The sequence below is a fragment of the Muscardinus avellanarius genome (genome assembly GCF_963383645.1).
Source record: "Muscardinus avellanarius genome assembly, chromosome: 14".
Classification (NCBI taxonomy): domain Eukaryota; kingdom Metazoa; phylum Chordata; class Mammalia; order Rodentia; family Gliridae; genus Muscardinus; species Muscardinus avellanarius.
The window spans coordinates 82,369,787-82,391,768 of NC_137800.1; the positions used below are offsets into that span (position 1 = coordinate 82,369,787).

Consider the following 21,982-nt stretch of genomic DNA (forward strand, 5'->3'; position numbering starts at 1 on the left):
CTGACACTGAAGAAATATGGGCCCATTTTAAGAGAGCTAACCTAAGAATAATTGGAATAGAGGAGGGAAAAGAAGGTGAAACCAAAGGGATAAGTAATATCTTCAAAGAAATAATAGCAGAAAATTTTCCAAACATAGAGCAAGAGGTCAATACACAGGTCCAGGAAACTTACAGAACTCCCTTTAGACAGGATCGGAGAAGAGGATCCCCACGCCACATAATTGTCAAAATGACCAATGTGGAAGCCAAGCAGAGAATCTTAAAGGCAACAAAAACAAACGGCCAAGTGACATTTAGAGGCAAACCAATTAGAATCACTCCAGACTTCCCAAACCAAGTCATGAGAGCCAGAAGGGCTTGGAGTAACATATTCCAAACTCTGAAAGAAAACAACTTCCAGCCAAAAATTTCCTATCCAGCAAAACTTTCTATCAAATTAGATGGGGAAATAAGAAACTTCCATGACAAACAGAAACTGAAGGAATTTATGTCTTCAAAACCAGCGCTAGAGAAAATACTCAAAGAGATTAACTACAAAGAAGAAATAGGTAACACACACCAGAACCAGAGAAACAAGATTTTCTATCCAACAGACAACTAAGATTGGTTATCTGTGCAGATTCATTATTTATGTTAGTCTTTTACCTATCTCTAAATTGTATTGTTTGCTTTTATTGTTGCTAATTTTTAGGATTTCTAGTTGGAATACTAATATACCTTCAGATATAGCATTTGGAAATATTTTATCCCATTCTATCAGTAACTTTTAACTCTGTTTACATTGTCTTTGGATATACAATATGTTTTTATTTTTTAGGGAGTTTGTTTACCCTTTTGTTGCCTGTGCTATTGAAATCATATCCAAGAAATCACTGCCAATTTCAATGTTGTGAGGTTTTATGACCCAGATTTTCTTTTAAAAGTTTATAGTTTTAAGATTTATATTTAGGTCTTTTATATATTTTGAGTTAATATTTGTATATGGTGTTAGGTAAGGGTCCGATTTTATTCTTTTTCATGTAATTATTATTTTTCAACAATATTAAGTTAAAATATAATTATTTCCTCCACCAAATGTTCATGGAAACCTTGTCAAAAATAACTTGACAATATATGGAAGAATTTATCTCTAGGTTTTTATTTAACTCCAATGGTTTATATATCTGCCTTTAGAACAGTACTACACTGTTTCAATTATTGTAGCTTTATATGGTTTGAAATCAGAAAATATACATCTTCTAGCTTTGTTCTTTTTCGAGATTGTTTTGGGTATCTAGAGTCCATATTCCATATTAGGATAGATTTTTTGTGAAAAATAAATAAATAAATATATGATAGTTTCACCTTAAAAAAGAAAAAGAAAGAAATATTCTCTGGTAAGAAAGAAAGCAAAAAGAAATATTGAAATGTTATCTTTAAGTCATCAAAAGCTTGGTATCAGACAAATGAAACTGTTATGTGAGATTATCAACGTTAATATTGGATAAATTGCTATAATACTAGATGTCAACCACTAAGCCAAGCATGGGAAGGAGGGATGGGGAGGGAACAGGGTGGGGATCGGGTAGGGGCTAACTGGGCGATGTGTGCATGTATGTCTACAAAATATTATTTTTATCCTATTATGATGTATGAATACAGTGCACCAATAAAAAAATTTAAAAAAAACAAAAAAAGTTTAATATTTTAGTGTATAATATTTGAATAATTTTATTAATTTAATTTTAATATGGTATCTAGCATAATGTCTATCTAACATATACTTAATATAATTTAAACATACTTAATAAATATATTTGAAATATTCACAATAAAAATATGCTTAAAATATATTTAACATATTTTGGTTTTGCTTGTGTGTGTGTGTGTGTGGTACTGGGGATGGAACTCAGGGGCATTCTACCTCCAAGCTACACCCCCAGCCCTATTTTTTATCCTTTATTTTGAAACAGGCTCTCACTGAATTGCAAAGGGCCTCACTAAGTAGCTGAGGCTGTCTGCAAACCACGATCCTCCTGTCTCAGCCTCCCTAATGCTGAAATACAAGTGTGTGCCACCACATGTCAGCTTGGTTTTGCTTTCATATCAATGTGCATCACATTGTGACTTTGTTAATTATTTATTGCCATACAAACTTTATTTAGAAATTATTCAGTCAATGGACATTTAGTTTGTTTTTTAGCCACAATGCTATGTATATATCTTTATGCATTTTTGCAAACATTCTTTTTTTTTCTTTTTGTAGTACTAGATATTGAAACCAGAGGCATTCTACCTATGAACAACACCCCAAGCCTTAGTTTATTTTTCATTTCAAAACAAGGTCTCACTAAGTTGCTGACTGTCTTGTTATATTGCTGAGGCTAGCTTTGAACATGAGATTCTCCTGTATCTGCCTCCCAAGTACTGGGGATCACAGGTGTGCACCACCATGCCCAGTTTGCGCAAACATTACTAATAAAAAATCCTGAGAAGTGGATTTAATAGGTCAAAGATATATGCATTTACTAAATTTCTAAGTTTTATAAAAATCATTCTCCAAGAAAATTTAAATTGATTTACATTCTCCCACAGTGTATGAGTGTTGTCCTCTTCTATTAACAGACTAAATATTACCAAACTGAAAAGTATTTGCAGTTACATGTACAAAAATAATAACTCATTTTAATAATGCTAATTTGTTTTTAATTATATACAAGGTAGAAAAATATATTTTGAGGCCATATGTATTACTAGTTCAGTAAACTGTATCTCATTATCTTCTGCCCTTTTTTCTTATCCAGGTAAGTGTAATCTTTATTTGAAGAAGCCGATTTGTTGGAAAAAGCTTTTTGATTACTAAAAATATTTGCTATCTGTTCCACATATGTGTTACAAATAATTGTCACTGCTTTAAAAATCTATTGAGTCAGGGCAGAGGACCTGGAAACAGGAAGGATGAAAAGAAGCTGTCTGTATAAAGAACAAAAATAAGGAAGGTAAAGGTAACAATGATCAGGAAGGACTATGGAAATCAAAACGAAACTTCAGCCCCTCTGTGGGATGCATCCTGAGGACAACCTGTGTGAACAAGTATGTTCTCAGGTGAACAGACAAGTGGCACCAAGAGATTAGATCCCCCCAGGCCGAGAGAGAACAGATTCAAATTAAGGACTGAAACTAGTCAAAAGGCACTGGGTCCTCAAGACCCAATTCTGGCCAATCACAAAAGAACAGAAGGAAACTTCAATCAGATATAAAAGTTCACCTCTGGGAAATTCCAGTTGTAACTCTCTTCCAGGGACTCCTGTGTAGACAGAGCTATTTTTGTTTTCTATCTTTTACTTAGCTTACAAATAAACTTTCACATTTCTATGACTTTTATTAGCCCTTGGGCTTCATGTATGGAAATCCACTGGACAAAAACCCAATAAAAGGTGATACCCCATATCATTTGCAGAATTTATCTGGAATTTATTTATTTATTTATTTATTCATTCATTTATCTATTTTGCGGTACTGGGGATGGAACCCCAGGGCATTCTACCTCTGAGCTACACCCCCAGCCCTATTTTTTATTCTTTATTTTGAAACGGAGTCTCACTAAGTTGTGGAGGGCCTAAGTAGCTGAGGTTGGCTGAGAACCCGCGATCCTCCCATCTCAGCCTCCCAAGTACCGGGATTACAAGGGTACGCCACCATGCCCGGGTTATCTGGATCTTACTGAGCCATTCAGTTTGTTCAGTGGCCATAACATTTGATTTCTACATTCTCTTTTTTTTCTAACTTCATTCTTATTTTTATGATAGCTATTAAAATAATAAAATTTAAGCCCAGAAAACCTATGTATATATAGAAATTTCTCTGAAGAATACATTCCCCTGTTCTTGTCTGTGGCGCCTGTTACCCTGCTCTGTGCAGCACACGCACCCCCATATACATGTTGTGATTCTGAAATGAGCTTTTAGGGTTAAGTCGTGAGTTTCCAATGACATCAGTTTGAAGAAAATGTGTGAGCATTAATATCTCAGCGAGTGTGCGTCATGTTTATTCTTAGGCTACCATCACCTTCAAAAGAATCTCTCCTGCCCTTAACTTCACTGAGAGTCATTCTGGAGCCTCTTGGGAGTCAATTGTTCCTTTCCCAAAGAATAATCAGTATTTTTTCAGCCTTCTGTTTGAATATAATTTAAAGAACATCAGTTAATCAAATTTTGTATATTTAAATTTACTTCATTTTATTAACTTTACCCATCTAGGTTAAAAAAAAAAAAGTCATGTCAAGGGTGGTAACAGATTTCCATCAACAGATGAATGGATAGCAAAACTTTGGGAAATACACACAATGGAATTCTATTCAGCCATAAAGAAGAACAAAATTATATCATTTGCCAGAAGATGGAAAGCCCTGGAGAACATTATATTAAGTGAGATCAGCCAAGCACAGAAGGAGAAGGTACATATGTTTCCTCTAATATGCCCAAACTAGGAAACACAGAGGATACCAGTGGGACTCCAGATAATGGAGGGGAAATATCAGCAAAGTTTGAATGGAAAGATAGGAGAGGAGGAAGGCTGATCTTGATTAATGAGGGTCTACATCTGAACATGTGTAAAATTATGAATATGACATGGTTAACCTGGACAACCATTGGTGGGAGGGGGGAAGGGAAAACGGGGGCAGGGGGGAGAGGGCACCAAATATAGTTTAAATGTATACCATTTATGTTCAATAACAAAAATAAAAATTTGTTTAAAAAAACATACTCTTTTAGTTTATCCTCTTGAAAATTACATTAAAATAAAAAAAACATATGAATTTAAAATTTTTTCCTCATAAAACTAAATCTCAATATTTCAATTCAATATGCAGCTGTGTTCAAAAGCTGTTTTTATTTGCACTGTGTCACCAAACAGCCTATTGGACGCACCAAACACCACAATAGGATAACATCTATGGCCCCAGATAGAAGCCAAAAAAAGAACCTTCTTATGTTATTTCAGTATTGCCCCTGGGATACGCAGCACCAGGTAATTACCCAAAGGAGATGCTTCCCTGGAGTTGACGGGAGAGCTCTGTCGCCAACTTCCAGGTATGTCTCTGATGCCAGGAAATTAGTCCTTGGTGTTTTCAACCTGGTCTTTAAGAGCTTCCACAACCTGTTGGATATTTTCTGGGGCCAGCAGGAAGTCCTTGCCTTGGGCTTCGGTTGCAGGCTCCTCCAAAAAACTGAGAATCTGGCCCAAATGGCAAGCTGGGGAGGAAGGGAGCCTGGGTTGCTTTCCATCAGGAAGGCCTGGCTGCTCTGCAGTTCCCTGCTGTAGGGCCATCTCTCCCTTCCACCATTTACTCTTATGATTTTGATCAAGTTATATGAGTAAGGAAACAAAAGGCTTTTACACGTTTATCTTCAGAAAGAAACCAGAATCCAAAACACAGAAGAGTCAGGGCTTGTCAGCCAGGTTATTGACAAGTTTGTAACCATCTCTACATTTTCTGGTGTGTTCATCGCTCAGTCTCATTTCTACCCATATTAACTGCATGGTCTTCCACAAGACACCAGATAACCAACCCAAACCGCAGGAAAGATCATTAACATGTGTTCTCCCTTTATCCTTTGGGAAAGTTGAAACCAGGTAAGAGTAAATGACTAGATGAGATGGGGATATTTGTCTTTTACTTCAATGCACTATGTTTGGCTCTAAAAAGTAAATTTACAACTTCAATATGGAACTTTCACCAATGATGTTTTTTTAGTTTTAAAATCAAAATATCTGCAACAAAAAGTTAAGTTGTACTCTGCCTTTATTTTCTTCCTAACTTACTAATTAAATATACTATTCTCAGAAGTAGCCCATAACTCCCTAGATCACACAGCAGTCAGGTATCTTATAATATCCACTTAACAATTTAATTTTGCCATTTCTGCTGAGGTTACCAAAGACAACATGCCAGGGGTGTGAGGTGTGTTTCCCTCTGTCTTCTGGCCTATGGTTTTTGTTTGCCTCCTATTCTGTGTTCCTGGGATCCTTTAATCATCCTGGGATCCTTTCGTCCAATTATGAGTGTTGTTTATGAATCCAACTCTCTTTATACTTAGCTATTTTAGGATCAATTGTTGTGTGTGTATGGAGATTGAATCCAGGGGTATTCTACCTTTGAGCTACACTGCTAGCCCTTTTTAATTCTTATGTTTTAAACTTTTTGAAATAGGGTTTTGCTAAGTTATTGCACACTGGACTCACAACTATGATCCTCCTGGCTCAGTCTCCCAAGGACCGGGATTATAAACCTGTACTATGATAGGATCAATGTTTAGGTTCATAAAAATTACTCTTTCTGAGAAGGGACTTATGTTTTCTCTAATATGCCCAAACTAGAGAGTATTAGGAATACCAGAGGGACTCCAGACAATGGAGGGGAAACCTCAGCAAAGCTAGAATGGAAGGATGGGAGTGGAAGAAGCTGAGGTTGATTAATGAAGGCACTACATCCGAATTTGTGTAAAAATATAAATATAATATGGTTAACATGGACACTCATTGTTAGGAGGGGGGAAAGGTAATTGGGGAGGGGAGGTACCAAGCATAGTCTGAGTGTATGCCAGTTTCAATATGTTCCACCTAAAAATAAAAAAATAAATTTAAAAATTACTCTTTCTAAAGTTATTCTTTATCATATTCTCCTTCCCTTTCTATTTCTATTGCCATGAGCCTCTCTTCTTTAATTGAATCAAGTTGCTTGGATGTTTCTAAAAGGTTAGTCAAAGACAAAAGATATGTAAAACTGTTGTTTTATTTCTGGGTCCCTAATTTGGCAGTCTAGAATGTAGAATTCTATTACTTACAAAGAAATGCATGGTAGATCTCTGAGTTGACAGCATTCCACAGGAATTAGGAACTAGGGTAGTGGATGCAATCACACCCTAAGCAGAAAGCCAGCACTTACTTTGTGAAGCGACTGCATCCTTATGACACACTGATGGACTGTAACAGTCCCTGCATGGTAGGTGGTAGTGTTCCTCTACCCTGTGCTTTCAAAAACTCAGGTACTGAGTTCAGCCTGGTTGTCACATTTTCAGAATGTCATTGTCAACATTACGGCACTAGGATAGCCACTAGGGTGGTAATATACCTGATCACCTGTTATATGAACAACAGTTGGAAGAAAGCAAATGTCTTGCCCTAAAGAAATTTAGTTGAGCTGGTTAGAGTGGCATGCACATTTGATCCCAGGTTCTCAGGAGGGTGAGTCACGAGGATTGCAAGTTCAAGACCAGCCTGGGCAACTAAATGAGACCCTGCCTCAAAATAAAAAATAAAAAAGGCTGGGTTCAATTCCCAGACATGCACGCGCGCGCACACACACACACACACACACACACACACACACACCTACTTGTAATGAGGTAAAAAACCTATAGATATGTTGATGAAAAGATATGTGACGTATACTCAATAAAGTTAAAATATTTTGCTTTATGAGTCATAAGGAGAAAAATTCTACTCAATAAAAATGATTCTAAGTCAAAATAGTCAAAATATTCCAACACAACATAATTTGCCTGTGTGTGTTTGAACAAATAATGAATACCTTGTGTAGTTGGGCAGAAGCTATTCTGTTACTGGAGAGATTGATAGCTCTGTGTCCCCCCAAAGCCTGTGTGTCCCATAGTTTCTTTTTACTTTTTTTTTTTTTTTTGGTGGTACTGGGGGTGGAACCCAGAGGCTTTCTACCTCCAGGCTATACTCCCAGACCTTTTTTTATATTTTATTTGAAAACAGGGTCTCACTAAGCTGCTGAGAGCCTCACTAAGTAGCTGAGGCTGGCTTTGAACCTGTGTGATCCTCCTGTCTCAGCCTCCCAAGAGTGGGAATTACAAGTGTGCACCACAACGCCCATCTGTGTCCCATGGTTTCTAAAACAGGAAGGTTAAATAATCTCCATTTTGCCCCCCCCCCAGCTGTGCGGGTGATGTGAGAAGAAGGCAATGGAGAAGTCCAACGGCAGCTCAGAGTATGGCTTCATCCTGGTGGGCTTCTCTGACCGTCCCAAGCTGGAGCTGGTGCTCTTCATAGTGAATTTTACGCTGTACACAGTGGCCGTACTGGGAAATTCAACCATAATCCTCGTGTGTATCTTAGACCCTCATCTTCACACCCCAATGTACTTCTTTTTGGCAAATCTCTCCTTTCTGGATCTCTGCTTCAGCACTAGCTGCATCCCACAGATGCTGGTAAACCTGTGGGGCCCTGATAAGACCATCAGCTACGCTGGCTGTGCCGTCCAACTCTTCTCCTTCCTTTCTGTTGGGGGGATCGAGTGCATCCTTCTGGCTGTCATGGCCTACGACCGCTACGCCGCCGTCTGCAAACCTTTGCACTACACGGTCATTATGCACCCGCAGCTCTGTTTACGTCTAGCGGCCCTGGCCTGGGGGAGTGGACTGGTCAATGCCATAGTCATGTCCCCACTAACAATGACTCTCTCCAGATGTGGCCGCCGTCGAGTTAACCATTTCCTCTGTGAGATGCCAGCCCTGATCAAGATGGCCTGTGTGGACGCGCGGCCTGTGGAAATGCTGGCCTTCGCCTTCGCCATTCTCATCGTGCTCCTGCCCCTCACACTCATTCTCGTCTCCTACGGCTACATCGCTGCCGCGGTGCTGAGAATCAAGTCGGCTGCAGGGAGGCAGAAGGCCTTCAACACCTGCAGCTCCCACCTCACGGTGGTCTCGCTGTTCTACGGAAGCATCATCTACATGTACATGCAGCCGGGGAACAGCTCTTCCCAAGACCAAGGCAAGTTCCTCACGCTCTTCTACAACCTGGTGACGCCCATGCTGAACCCGCTCATCTACACCTTAAGAAACAAGGAGGTGAAAGGGGCTCTGAGAAAAGCTTTGGGGAGGCGGCCGTGAGCTGGAGAGGCCCATGCAAGCGACTAAGTCCTGCCAGGCGCTTGTGCAAATGCAAATGCGTTTATTTGTACTTAGAATAAATCCAGCCAGCAAACCAAACACCCTCGGGTATTTGTTCATAAGGTTAAACACACTGAACTGTATTCAAGTCAATATGAATCAACCGTAACTACACACGATATGGGTCAGTGTCGGTGAATTGATGTTTAGTAATAAGAATGAAGTCCCAGAGGATGATCCCAGACTCTGATGTAAATATAAAATAGACATGATTTAAGGATTTGTTCAACTCTGTGCATGAGAGAAACATTGTGAATAAGTGGGGTTCACAAGTGGCACACAGACTCCCAGGGCCTGTGTCACATGCGCTCTGCTGAGGAACCTTGTCTTTGCTGCCGAGTGCTTGGGTGTATGTGTAGCTCACCCAATACTCAGGCCCAGCCTTATTTCCCCCCCTCTCTTTGTACAGCCCTTTACATGCTGGACATGTTAGAGAGTTTTCAAAAATTTAAAGTTCCCTCATTTCACTTTAGCTCTTAATCCCATGATAGCATCCATTCTCACACTGCCCCATGAAAATCCTTTGATGGAATCTTTCTCGTGCTTTAGTGGTCAGCGTAAATGCAACATATTTGTACAATTGTCGGAGATTCTTTGACATAAAGATGTCACTCCTTTTGCCTATGACAGTTTTATATACTGAAATGACAGTTTTTCTATTTAATATTATTATATTTATAAATTTCATATGTCTATTACATAAGCTTCTTCTTAGCATCATTTCATGTATTAAAGTTAATAAAGTACCTTAGAGAAAGTAAGTGATCAGTAATAATTTGTGATTGTTAATTTAACTGATTAGTTATATCTAGAAATTATTCACTTTTTTTTATTAACGATACTGGGGATTGAACACAGGGGCATTCTACCTCCGAGCTAGACCCCCCAGCCCTATTTTTTATCCTTTATTTTGAAACAGGGTCTCGCTAAGTTGCAGAGGGCTCGTTAATTAGCTGAGGCTGGCTGTGAACCTAGGATCCTCCTGTCTCAGCCTCCCAAGTACTGGGATTACAAGGCTGCGCCACCACGCCCAACTATCCTCTCACTTTTAATCAATGTCACTCACTGGGGTAGTAAATAATCAATAATGCTTGTGGTGATTGTTAATTCAATGGATTAATTATATACGCAAATTATTCTTTCATTTTTAATGCCACTCTATTTGATCTTCAAAATTACAAATAAATCTTGCATAAAATGTTTTTTCTGTTTAAATCTGTCAAACATTTTAAGTTTTTTTTCTCAACTCAATGTGAACTCTATGATGAGAGAAAAGAATTAATCATTGAAAAATCTCTTTCCAGAGGAATCAAAAGTCATCTGCAGATTTGGGGAACAAAATTTTTTTTTTTTTTCTGAAATGTGATGGTAAGCCCAAGGGAATCACTGTGAATTCTACCATGGTCTAGAAAGTGTTTCTATGCACTAGGCTGGCCCAAGGCAATTCTGCATTGTTTAAAATCATAAGAAATTCTGTCTAGGTGTGGTGGTACACACTTGTAATCCTAGTGCTTAGGAGGCTGAGACAGCAGGATCCCAGGTTCACGGTCAGCCCCAGCAACTTATTGAGGCCTTCTGCAACTTAGTGAGGGCCTCCACAACTTAGTGAGATGCCATTTCAAAATAAAAAGGGCTGAAGGTATAGCTTAAAAGTAGAATGCCTCTGGGGTCAATCCCCAGCACCAAAAAATAGGGACAGAGAGAGAAAAAAAAATCTGCTTTCTCATTAATTTTCTTGCATATCTCCTCCTACTTCATTATTTTTGCTACCCATTTACCATTTATACTTGACTATTTTAACCAGTGAAAATAATTTCAAACAAGGCTTCTGGGAAACATAAGTGGAATATTATGAATATTATATAATGACAAATTATATAGATATGTTACAATGCTACAAATTATGTTATATGTTGTGAAATTATTTTCATATACTACCAGCTTCATATGCAAAACAGAAATTACTTTTAATGAATGTATTCTGATAAGCAGGAGGATACCATGCTCTAAATGAACATATCTTTGTCTCTGACGCAGAATTGTAAATATCATTTCTCAAGGCAATAGAAATTGAAGTTAGAGAACACCTAAACTTCTAATCTTGTGACTATGTTAACACCCATACTGTGTGTTATGTGTCTGGTAATTTCCAAAATATGCTTTCTTTAACTTAAGAAAATATCAATAAGCCAGATGTGGCGATGCATACCTGTAATCCCAGTACTTGAGAGGCTGAGACAGGAGGATCACAGGTTCAAGGTCAGTCTCAGCAAGTTAGCAAGCACTTCAGCAACTTAGTGAGACCCTATTTCAAGATAAAATCGGAATGGGGGTGTAGCTCAGAGGTAGAATGCCTGGGAGTTTGATCCCCAATATCAAAATAATATCCCCAATAAAAAGAAAGAAAATATCAGTAGATATTTAATATCTTTAAAAGACACATTCATTTTGCATATTCTATTTTTACAGAATACTTATTTTGAAATAATATACTGAGGGTATTGTAAGGCTGAAAATAAAACAAAAATGTTTGTTTTGTATTAGAGACCTAACATCCTAAAATAATATATGAAGGTATAACCGAATCTACTCTAAAGCAAGCCATGTGGACTCTCGTTCCCATGTGACGCCCCTTGGATCCTAATGCGCTCCCTGTGAATTTTTGACCATAAAATTCTTTATCCTGTTCTATCACAGTGCCGAAGATACTCTTCTGTTGAATCTCAGAAGATTTAATATCTTTAGTAGTGTTAAAAAAGATAAATTAATGCAAATCTCTTTCTACTGGAGTATTTAATTATATGAGAGGACCATTATTTTTAACTATAACCAAAATGAATGAGTTCATAATATGAGAATATCAGTCATCTTTATGACGCTTATGAAAAGTAAGTTACCAACTTGAGAAGAGAGGAGGGCTTTTCAAAAGTCCACAAAGACAGCTACCCACAGCCATTCTGTGTGAACAATTATAATTGATAAGAATATTTAAATTAAAAGTATATTTGCTTTTTAAGTATAAAAAGACGCTTCTTTTCTCTGTTTTTTATTAAAATGTCAACTTATTCTTCATGTTTATGGAGAAAAATAAAAGAATTATTTTATCTATGTAATTAATAATTTCTGAAATTCTAGAATGATTGGCTCTCTTGAAAAACAGAAGTTTATCTCTACCTGAATTTTTTTACCATAATTTTTAAAGCCATCAACTAAAATCCCCATGGTTACAAGAATAGGGGAGACTTCTTCAAAAATATTATCTAAAAGGTGTCCCTATAAAGATAATTAATTCTCACAAAAATATCAATAGGATTTAGAACTTGTTATCATTATTTTTATAGATAAGAACACTGTGGCAGAGGAAGGGAGTCATCTATGACCACACAGCCATGCCGCAGAGTTTGCTTGAGCCTGGCTATCTGAACCCAAGCTGCATTCCTGAATGCATCCATAGACTCTGGGCTCTCTTCAGAAGCTTTAACTGCTCATCTTAAGAACCATGGTCACTGAGGATAAAGGGTCACAATAAGGTGGCCATGCTGGCGAAGAGAGAACGTAATGATGAAAGAAAATAAAGTGTCGCATAAAGGATAAAGTGGAATGATTCAGCCAGGTAAAAAGGGAGGAAGAAAGTAAGTTGTAATTTTAGAGAACAGATTTCAAGGACAGGAAGAGAGAAATGGTTCACACATCCAAGAACTTAGGCTATGACGGCAGATGGGGCAAATGAGAAGAGAGGTGATCGCAGGAGGAGATAGAAGCCAAACTACACATGACCCAGGAGGACTAATAAGGAGTTTCTCTTTTAATCACAAAAGAAAGCCACTGGGGTGTTATATGCACCAGGATATTGTCCTAGTCTGTTCTGGCTGCTATGACCAAATAGTACAAACTGAATGAGGTATAAACAATGGGCATCTATTCCTCACTGTTCTGGAGGCTGTAGTCCTGAGGCCAGGGTCCCAGCACCCTCGGCTCTGGCCAGAGCCCTCTTCCAAGGCACCAGCTTCCGACTGCCTGAAGCTGGTTACTCCTGCAACTACTATAGTTCAACACTGTGCTGGATAGTAAAGCCAATCCAAGGCAAGAAAATAAAACAGAAAGCACTCCTACTGGGAAAAGTAAAACCCCTTATTCATAGGTTACCTGTTAGTTTATAGGGGGAAAAAACTTTGAAAATTTCATGGAATCTACAACAATTGCTATTAAAATTATTAGACAAGTTTAGAAAGTGTTGTTTATACCATACTGATGTAAGAGGTTAATAATAGAGAAAACTGGCTATGGGGTACAGGAGAGCCCCTTGTAATATCTTCCCAATTTAATCTAAAATTTAAATGTAAAATGAAAGTAAGACGCTTACTCAAAAATCAGCTTTGAGTTTATTAAAATGTCCTATAATGACTTTTTATTTAATTTCCAACTTATAGTTTAAAGTTGGCTTGTCTAGCTGGGCATGGTGGAGCATACATGGAGTCCCATTATTTAGGAGGCTGAGACAGGAGGATCACAGGTTGGAAGCCTCAGCAACTTATGAGGCCCTCAGCAACTCAGAAAGACTCTGTTTCAAAACAAAGATAAAATAGGGCTGAGAGTATAACCCAGAGGTAGAATGCCCTGGGTTCAATCTCCAGTACCACATACATACACACACACACACACAAATTAGCTTGCCAAGTTTATTTAAAAATACTATGATGATGTTTTAGTGGAAGGAGAATGAATTTATAAATTCATTTGAAAGAAATTAACTTTATGCTACTGATATTTTTCTTCTGAGAATATTGTACTCAGGCCTTTGCTAAAGCTGGTATTTTTCTTTATTATTTTTGGTTTCATTAATAGCACTTTCTCTTTTACTTTCTAATCGGCTATTTCTGGCACATTTTTCTTTTTTTCAAAATTTGTATTGGTGTGTTATAATAATACTTAGTAGTGGAATTTGCACATTCATGTAACAAGACTTGCTCACTTTTGCTCCCTAGGGTCCTGTCTCTCCCTCCTCCTTCCCCTGGTCCCCTCTCTCTGCTCTTAATGTGGTCCCGAGGTTTCTCTCAGGGCAGGGGCTGTGAACTCTGGCTCTGCCCGACAGGCCCCGGGGTTTGGTCCCTGTCTGCAGTGTGCCTTTCAGGGAGCAGAGCATGACCCGGTGTTGCTGTCACAGGAAGTTTTCACGTGGGCAGAAGACCTGTGGCTCTTGTGTGGCCTGTGTGTGGTTTATTCTTACCAAGGAAGCAGCTCCCTAGAAAGCCCCACCTGGGAAGAAGTGATGGTCAGTAGGATGGTCAGGCAAGACACGGAGGTGCCAGATGCAGCTTATGACTTACTCAGAGACCAGAGAGAGGAAGCAGCGGGCCTGGCATGGTCAGTGAGACAGAAGGAGAAGAAGATATTATTCCATAATATCCTTAATCCTATCCTTGGGCAAGTGGATCTGAGGTGTGTTCTCCTGTTTCCACATGTGACCACCTCATTCTTATTTTTATTTTTTTAATTCAGTGTGTGAGCTGGGCGTGGTGCACCACGCTTGTAAATCCCCACACTTGGGAGGCGGAGACAGGAGGATCGCACAGGTTGGAAGCCAGCCACGCTGGCGTAAGAAACCCTGTTTCCAAATAAAAAAATATAAAATAGGTCTGGGAGTGTAGCTCGGACCTAGAAGGGCTTCCAGGAACCCCAGTACCACCAAAATAAATAAATAAATACATAAATAAATAAATAATTTAGTGTGTGTATGTGTATGTATGTACATATGTACGTGTGCATGTGTGTGTGTGTATGTGTGTGTGTGAGAGATAGACTGGAGATTGAACCCAGGTGTATTTGACATCTGAACTATATCCCCAGCCCTATTTTACTTTTTATTTTGAAACAGGGTCTCACTAAGCTGCTGAGGCTGGCCTTGAGTTTGTGATTCTCCTGTCTCAGCCTACTAGTACTAGGACTAGAGGCATGCACCACCACGCCTGCCTCACATGTGTTCATTTCCATGATTGGCTTACTGCCCAGAAGACAAGGTTGTAGAAGGCAGACACCTGGGATGGCTACATTGAGAGCTAGGAGTTGGAGAACTCAAGACTGTCAAAAAGGAAAAGGAAGCAGAGGCAACATAAAATCACAAGTTTACACATCTGGAATACAGCAGCAAAAGCTGGTTTGTTGTTCATTTTGCACATCGGTCTGTTTATTAACACTCATTAATTCTATTAGTTTGAGTGTTAATTCTTCTGTTAGTCTTTTTCACACCTGTAGAGCACATGTGAGTTTGGAGTGGCAGCCATCTTTCTGAAACCAGAAGAGAGTGCCTGAGGATGAAAGCATAGTCTACAGATAATGGAACAGAAATGCAGATACAGCCTGGGTTCTATGATGACATTGCTGACACCAAGGCAAACAGACATCTAGTTGTATAAGTCACTCTAACTGCTTTTTTTTTCTTTTTGTAACTGGCTGGCGAGTGACACGAACTCTGAGACCCCACAGTCACAGTACGGAACATCAGTGACTGTCAAATTTGACAGCATGCCTTTTGGTATCCACTTCCTTTTTTATTTTGAGGAACTGAGGGTTGAACCCCAGGACCATAGCCCTATTTTTTATTCTTTATTTTGAAAGAGGGTCTCATTAAGTTGCGGAAGGGCTCACGAAGTAGCTGAGGCTGGCCACAAACCTGTGATCTTCCTGTCTCGGCCTCCCAAGTCCTGGGATTACAAGCATGTGCCACCATTCCTGGCCTCACTTACCCACATTCTATCCATTGAGATCTTTTGAATTATATACGAAGTGTTTGTGTACGTATGTACAAAGAAAAAGGGAGAAATCGAAGGCAAATAATTTTATATTTATGTGCAAGGTATTATTTGGTGATAAGTATCTGTCCTGTCACTTTTTTCAGCTTAAGCAGTGAATGCAGTAAATTATACTTGTAGATTTTGTGATGTTAAGTTCTTTTTGCTTTTACGGAATAAATGCCATTTGCACAACTGACCTTTGTTGCCCTTGCTCTATTTTAGTCTGACAACAGTATCAGGATGATCCTACCCTTGGAAAGTGGTCTGAGTAGCTTCTCATATTCTTTGGTGGTTTGAAATTTCTGTGAAAATTTGTTGTTCTGTAAAAGTTTGATAAAGTCATTCATAAAACTATATGTCTTCTGAAGAACAGACTCTTTTACTTCCAATTGCTTTTATGCTATTATACATTGCATTTAACAATTTCACAATGAGAGCCATTTATGGAAATTTCATAGACTATTGAACTTTATACTGATTTCACTGATTGATAAAAAGTTGAATAATATTCTTTAGTACTTTAAAAACAACACTTATAGCCGGGCATGGTGGCACACGCCTATAATCCCCGCACTTGGGAGGCTGAGACAGGAGGATCTGGCAGGTTCGAAGCCAGCCTCAGCTGGCTTAAGAGAACCTGTTTCCAAATAAAATATAAAATAGGTCTGGGAGTGTAGCCCGGAGGTAGAAGGCCCCTGGGTTCCATCCCCAGTACCACTAAAAATAAAAATAAAATAAAAAAATAAAAACAATACTTATGTACTTTTTATTCTTTCATTCTAATATGTACTTTTTATTCTTTCATTCTAATGTTTATTTGTTCTGATTTGTGAATTCTTATTTCAAGATCACACTGTCCAATTGTCTATGTAAAGCAGTCTTTTAACAGAAAATATTAGGTAGATAAACTATCCTTTATTTTTACTTTTTTCTATATTTTTATGTTTATTAACTTCTCATTGAAACTCCTTTGATTCAACTTTTCTGTTCTTTTTCTATCATCTTGAATTGAAACATTTTTGTTCCATTTTGTTTCTGCTAAAAGCATTTAATGCAGCTGGGCATGGTGACGTATGCCTATGATCCCAATACTTGAGAGGCCGAAACAAAAAGATTACAGGTTTGAGGATAACCTCAGCAAGTAGTGAGACTCTCACCAACCTAGTGAGACCCTGCTTCCAAATTAGAAATAAATTCAGGCTGAGGGTGTAGCTCAAATGTAGAACACTCTAGCATTCAATCCCCATACCACACACACACACAAAGTACGTAATGCTATAAACATTCCTCTGAGTTTCTTTTTATCTATATACAAATATTCATAAACAATGATTTTTTTGTCTTTCAGTTTTAAATAGATTATAACTGTTGCATTTTCACTCTGAGTTTATTTCCATTTTCACTCTGAGTTTATTTCAAAACATGCTGCCTGTTATGGTTTAAATTTTTAATGTACCTCTAGACAAGGCAGCTATGTTGGAAGCAGAGTTTAGTTGCTGAGAAGGGGTCCCTCCCTGGAGGTGTGGCCTTGGGGTAATATATGGTCCTTCTTCCCCTGCTCACTCTCTGCTTCCGGCCTCCATGATGTGAGAAGAGAAAGTCCTTGTGCTGTTTTCTCTCTGATCCCCATACCATGCCCTGAACAGACTTCACCCAGACTAACATAGACCGAACCTCTGAAATCTCCAGAACTGTGAGCAAATAACTTTTACTTCCTCTAAGTTGTGGTGGTCAGGTTTTAGGATTACAGAGTACAAAAATTCTTTTTCTTTCTTTCTTTCTTTCTTTCTTTCTTTCTTTCTTTCTTTCTTTCTCTCTTTCTTTCTTTCTTTTTTTGGTGGTGGTACTGGGGTTCCTGGAAGCCCTTCTACCTCCGGGAAACACTCCCATGGGCTACACTCTCAGAACTATTTTTAACTTTTTTTTTTTTTTAATGTGGAAACAGGGTCTCTTAAGCAGCGAGGCTGGCTCCAAACCAGCGCAATCCTCCTGTCTCTGCCTCCCAAGCGTGAGGATTACAAGCATGTGCCACCACGCCTGGCTCAGAGTACAAAAATTCTGACTTAAAACACTTCCCATGTTTTAGGGCTGCAATCTGGCAGCACCTGTCACTCAATCTTGGTGAGAGAGAGCCCTAAGATCTGTGTGGTACACTCTCTTGGGTGAAAATTACATGTAGTATGAAGATACCTGTACTATGGCCACTCTCATATCTATCTTCACTCCATTCCTCAAATAGCCTTGTCCTCAACCTTCCAATTTTGTTGCTTCCTTCCTGGTATCTCAGCCATACCCATTCACCACTGCTCAGGAATACATGCACATACTTACTTCACACATGTTTTTACCTCCATGTAAAGTCAGTGACCGAATGGACTGAGATGTGTCCATTGAGAGGATTTCCCTTCACCAGCCTTTTTCAGGGATATCCCTCAGTGGTAGTGTAGACCAGCAGCAAACCTTTGCTCTCACCAGCACACCTAACTGACTCATCTGTTAACCATGCCTGTGTTTTCCTTCTTTTTTCATGTGGCCCTTGTGCCTCTCCCAAGAGTTTAGTGACAAAACAGAAATATAAATCATTGTTGGTGAAATAAAGGTAGGTGACATAAAAATCTGGACCACCTATTTACCCCAGACCAGTGGATGCTTAGAAATGTTATTAATGTTGTATAACCCTAAATCTTGTAGTTTGTCTCTCGACCCTCCAGGGTTATTCCAGGAAAAATCTGGTTAAAAGAAGTGGCTGCTGTAGGCGTAAGTTTCCATGAGACCAAAGAAAGAGGTAGTTCCAGGACTGCATGAAGTGTAATTTATTTGGGGCCACTGACAGATGTATGCATGGTCAAGAACAGAAGCAAGACCAGTGTATCCCTGTGGCTGTGGTCAGAGGAGCAGCTCTACATAGTGGTCAGGACAGAAGTGGCTCCATCCAATCCAAAATTCACCTGGCTTAATTCAAGCTAACAGTAAGGGCATTAATTATGTTTCTGGCACTGACAGTAGCCCAGGTCTTGTCATAAAGTTTCCCTTGCTACCTTAATGGTGTTGTTTATTTATAACATGTTGAGAAACTATACCAGGAGGAGAAGAAAGGACAGGCTCTTCAGGGCTGCAGTTAAGACAGGTTGGGTCCCCGAAAGAATCTATGTGTCCTAAAGAACATCCTAGAGATGTTTTCATGTCCCTGTTCATCAGACCAACTGGCATGGCATCATCAGTGTGGTCAACAGCCCCAAGTTCTTCAAAAATATCCGTTTGACCAAGGTCCCCTCAGGCTCTAAAATCACTGAAGACAAAAGCTAAGCTATCCGGATCTAAAATAAACTGTAATCGTATACTGTTGTTTATGTCAAGTAAATGCAAACTGCCTTGAGAGTTGGTAAGAATACATTCTTATCGGTAGGATCAGTGTCAGAGTTGAAAATCATTACAAAGTTTAGAGTGGGAACAAACTTCTGGCATCTAAGAGATGGAATGATATCAGGCCTAAGTCTCCACGGCCTCAAAAATAAGCTGAAAGAGAGAGATGTTGCCCACCCCTAGCCCGCCAGATATACTCAAAGTCTATGAGAGGCTCAGAAGGTAGAGATTTTCCTAGTTATGTCCCACTGGTCTTCCTTTCTGGACAGCAGCAAACTTGTCTAATTGCTTCAGTGGAGCATGTATTCCCAAAGGCTCCAGTAAAGAGCATGAAGCATTTTTAGTTCTCCAATCTGAAATGTTTACCCAAAATTTAAGGTATAAATTGTATTTATTACTTCAGAATAGTTCTTTAGGAGTCTGAGACCAGGTCCTCAGACTCCTGGTGTGGGGTCTGCTGGAGTCTTCCAAGAGCCTCAAAATGACTCCACAAACCAAAATTGTACAAACGTAACAGAAATCCTGCCACCGTGTTTGCGTTCGAGGCTCATTAAGGATCTAAGCAATTTGGGGTCAAGTTATAATGTGAATCCATATTTGTTCGGTGAGTGGTTGCTGTCTCACACTGGCCTCCTTGTAGGGTTTATTTATGCGATTTCAAAAGTTAGCTACAAGGTAAAGTCACAGAAGGGTAAATATCAAGAGCAAAGACAAGTGACCAGCTTTATGGGACTAGAATTAATTTTCAGAGGAAAGAGAGAAAAGACTAAGAGAAGAACTAGAATGGAGGTAAACCTTGATCTTTCCTTAGGGACACTACACAAAGAGGCAAGTAATACTTTATTTCTTTATCTTCTAACAACAAATTGTTTTTCTTGCCCTAGTTATTTGTGTCTTAACCACAAGTGATAGTTGTACGTAATAATATTATTTAGGGTTGTTTTCCTTGGAAGTATCAAAGAAAGAAAGTAGGGACAACTGCATAAGGAAGGAATACTGGAACATAACTTTAAATATAGTTGGTAATAGAAAGAAAACTGTAATTTGTAGACAAATGAGGTACTAAAATGAAATTTGTTTTACGAAATTTCAAATCATCAAGTTAAACATTTTTGGATACCCCTAGAGACTTCTAACAAACCTTTAAGAATTCTGCGTATTATTCATCTGTGAACTATAATGTCAGGAGCACAAAATTACATTAACATTCTCCATCTTATTTTTTTGTTCATGTTTAGATATTGTTTAAAACCTTTGTAAAAAAAATCCATATGTCTTGATATAAACTGTAGGAATAACATATTTAAATGTTTAAAATACTGTAAGAAAAATTAATCTTAAAAATGCCAAGATTATATATCTTTAAATCCACCAATAATATCCTTTATTTGTCACACTGGACAAAATTCCACTCAAGTTAAGATATCATTAATTCAGATTAAAATGGATCTGGCTATTGATTTAGGGAAAGCCTTTGATTTTCTTGGAGATCATTCATTATTCTCTAAATATGGACAGATGTGAGCATTTTATCAGATCAGTCTCCATTTTGAGAGCACATTGACTCAAACTTCTGCAAATTGATCATTTATGTACCTCGTTTGATCTAGTGGTTAATTTTGAATGAAACATTAAATACTTAACCTACTAGCAAAGTTAATTGTTTCCCAAGTCTTGATAAATTCTACAGGTCTTACTGCTTAACATGTGGCTAACTTTTAATTTTTAAAAGAAACTGAAGGCCGGGCGTGGTGGCGCACGCTTGTAATCCCCGCGCTTGGGAGGCAGAGACAGGAGGATCGCACGGGTTCGAAGCCAGCCGCGCGCGCTGGCTTAGGAGACCCTGTTTCCAAATAAAAATGTAAAAATAGGTCTGGGAGTGTAGCCCGGAGGTAGAAGGGCTTCCAGGAACCCCAGTACCACCAAAAAAAAAAAAAAAAAAACTGAAAATTGCCCCGAAATTCCTTGTTTTCCATGTAAACAAATCACACACACACACATGCACCATGCACACACGCACGCATACATGTAATTAAATATCAGTGTTTGGAAAAGTGGGAAAAGATGCAAATGTCCACAGCCTATTAGACATGTTAAGCACAGGGTCCTGTAGGAACCTCATGCTTACTTGGCTCCCAGATTATAACCCTTGTCCCCATCACTGCTCTCCTCTGTGTACCCGCCTCATTACACATCTGGGCAGCAGCCAGATGCACAGGATCCTGTCTCACCAGCCTTCTTACCTCCTGTGACATCTCCTCTGCTGAAGGTTCTGACTCAGCATGGCCAGATCCCTGCACACTGTTCCTGGCAGCTCAGGCACCAGACCACCCTTGGTTTTATTTAGGTTACTGCAACCATCTTATGCGTATCTCCTTCTTCTAGCACCACTCTCCCAATTACTACATCCAGAAGTTCTCAGTTTCAAACTCAATTATATTTCTCCTGGATATCACTCATCGCTTCCATTACTGTTTACAGAACAAGACCCCTCAACTGGAGCCACAAGACCGTGCATGTATGAACGTTGCCCACCCTGCCAGTCTCAGTGAAAGTCCTTCTTCCATCATTTTCCATGATGCTGAGTTTTTCAACTTTTCCCATGTACCGCGTATTTTTATTTTTTGACTCCATAAAGCTTTGATCCAAGGTTTTACTTCTGAGAATACAGTCGTCATCTGGGTTTCAGGTGAGTAGCCATCTGTCTGCGTACTGTCCAGTCTTACAGTGCCGTGTGTTCTGCTGCAGTTGCCTCTTCTTCTGCAATCCCACGTGGACTTTTCTCCCTGTGAAGGCCAGGATCTGCTGCACCTTGCTGGCCGCTACCCACGGAATTGGCCACAACGTGGATTAGAGGAGAGCCCTGT

The 21,982-nt window shown here is 39.0% G+C and overlaps 1 protein-coding gene across 1 annotated transcript; it reads left to right on the top strand.

The window, feature by feature from the left end:
- Window positions 1–7,971: 7,971 nt before the first annotated feature.
- Window positions 7,972–21,969, top strand: LOC308273233 (olfactory receptor 2W3-like; the record flags this gene model as incomplete). The annotated part of the gene is given in 6 exon segments (XM_080710317.1): window positions 7,972–8,886; window positions 8,888–9,009; window positions 14,020–14,329; window positions 18,444–18,509; window positions 21,501–21,719; window positions 21,805–21,969. Coding segments are annotated over 6 exon segments (1,797 nt in total).
- Window positions 21,970–21,982: the final 13 nt, after the last annotated feature.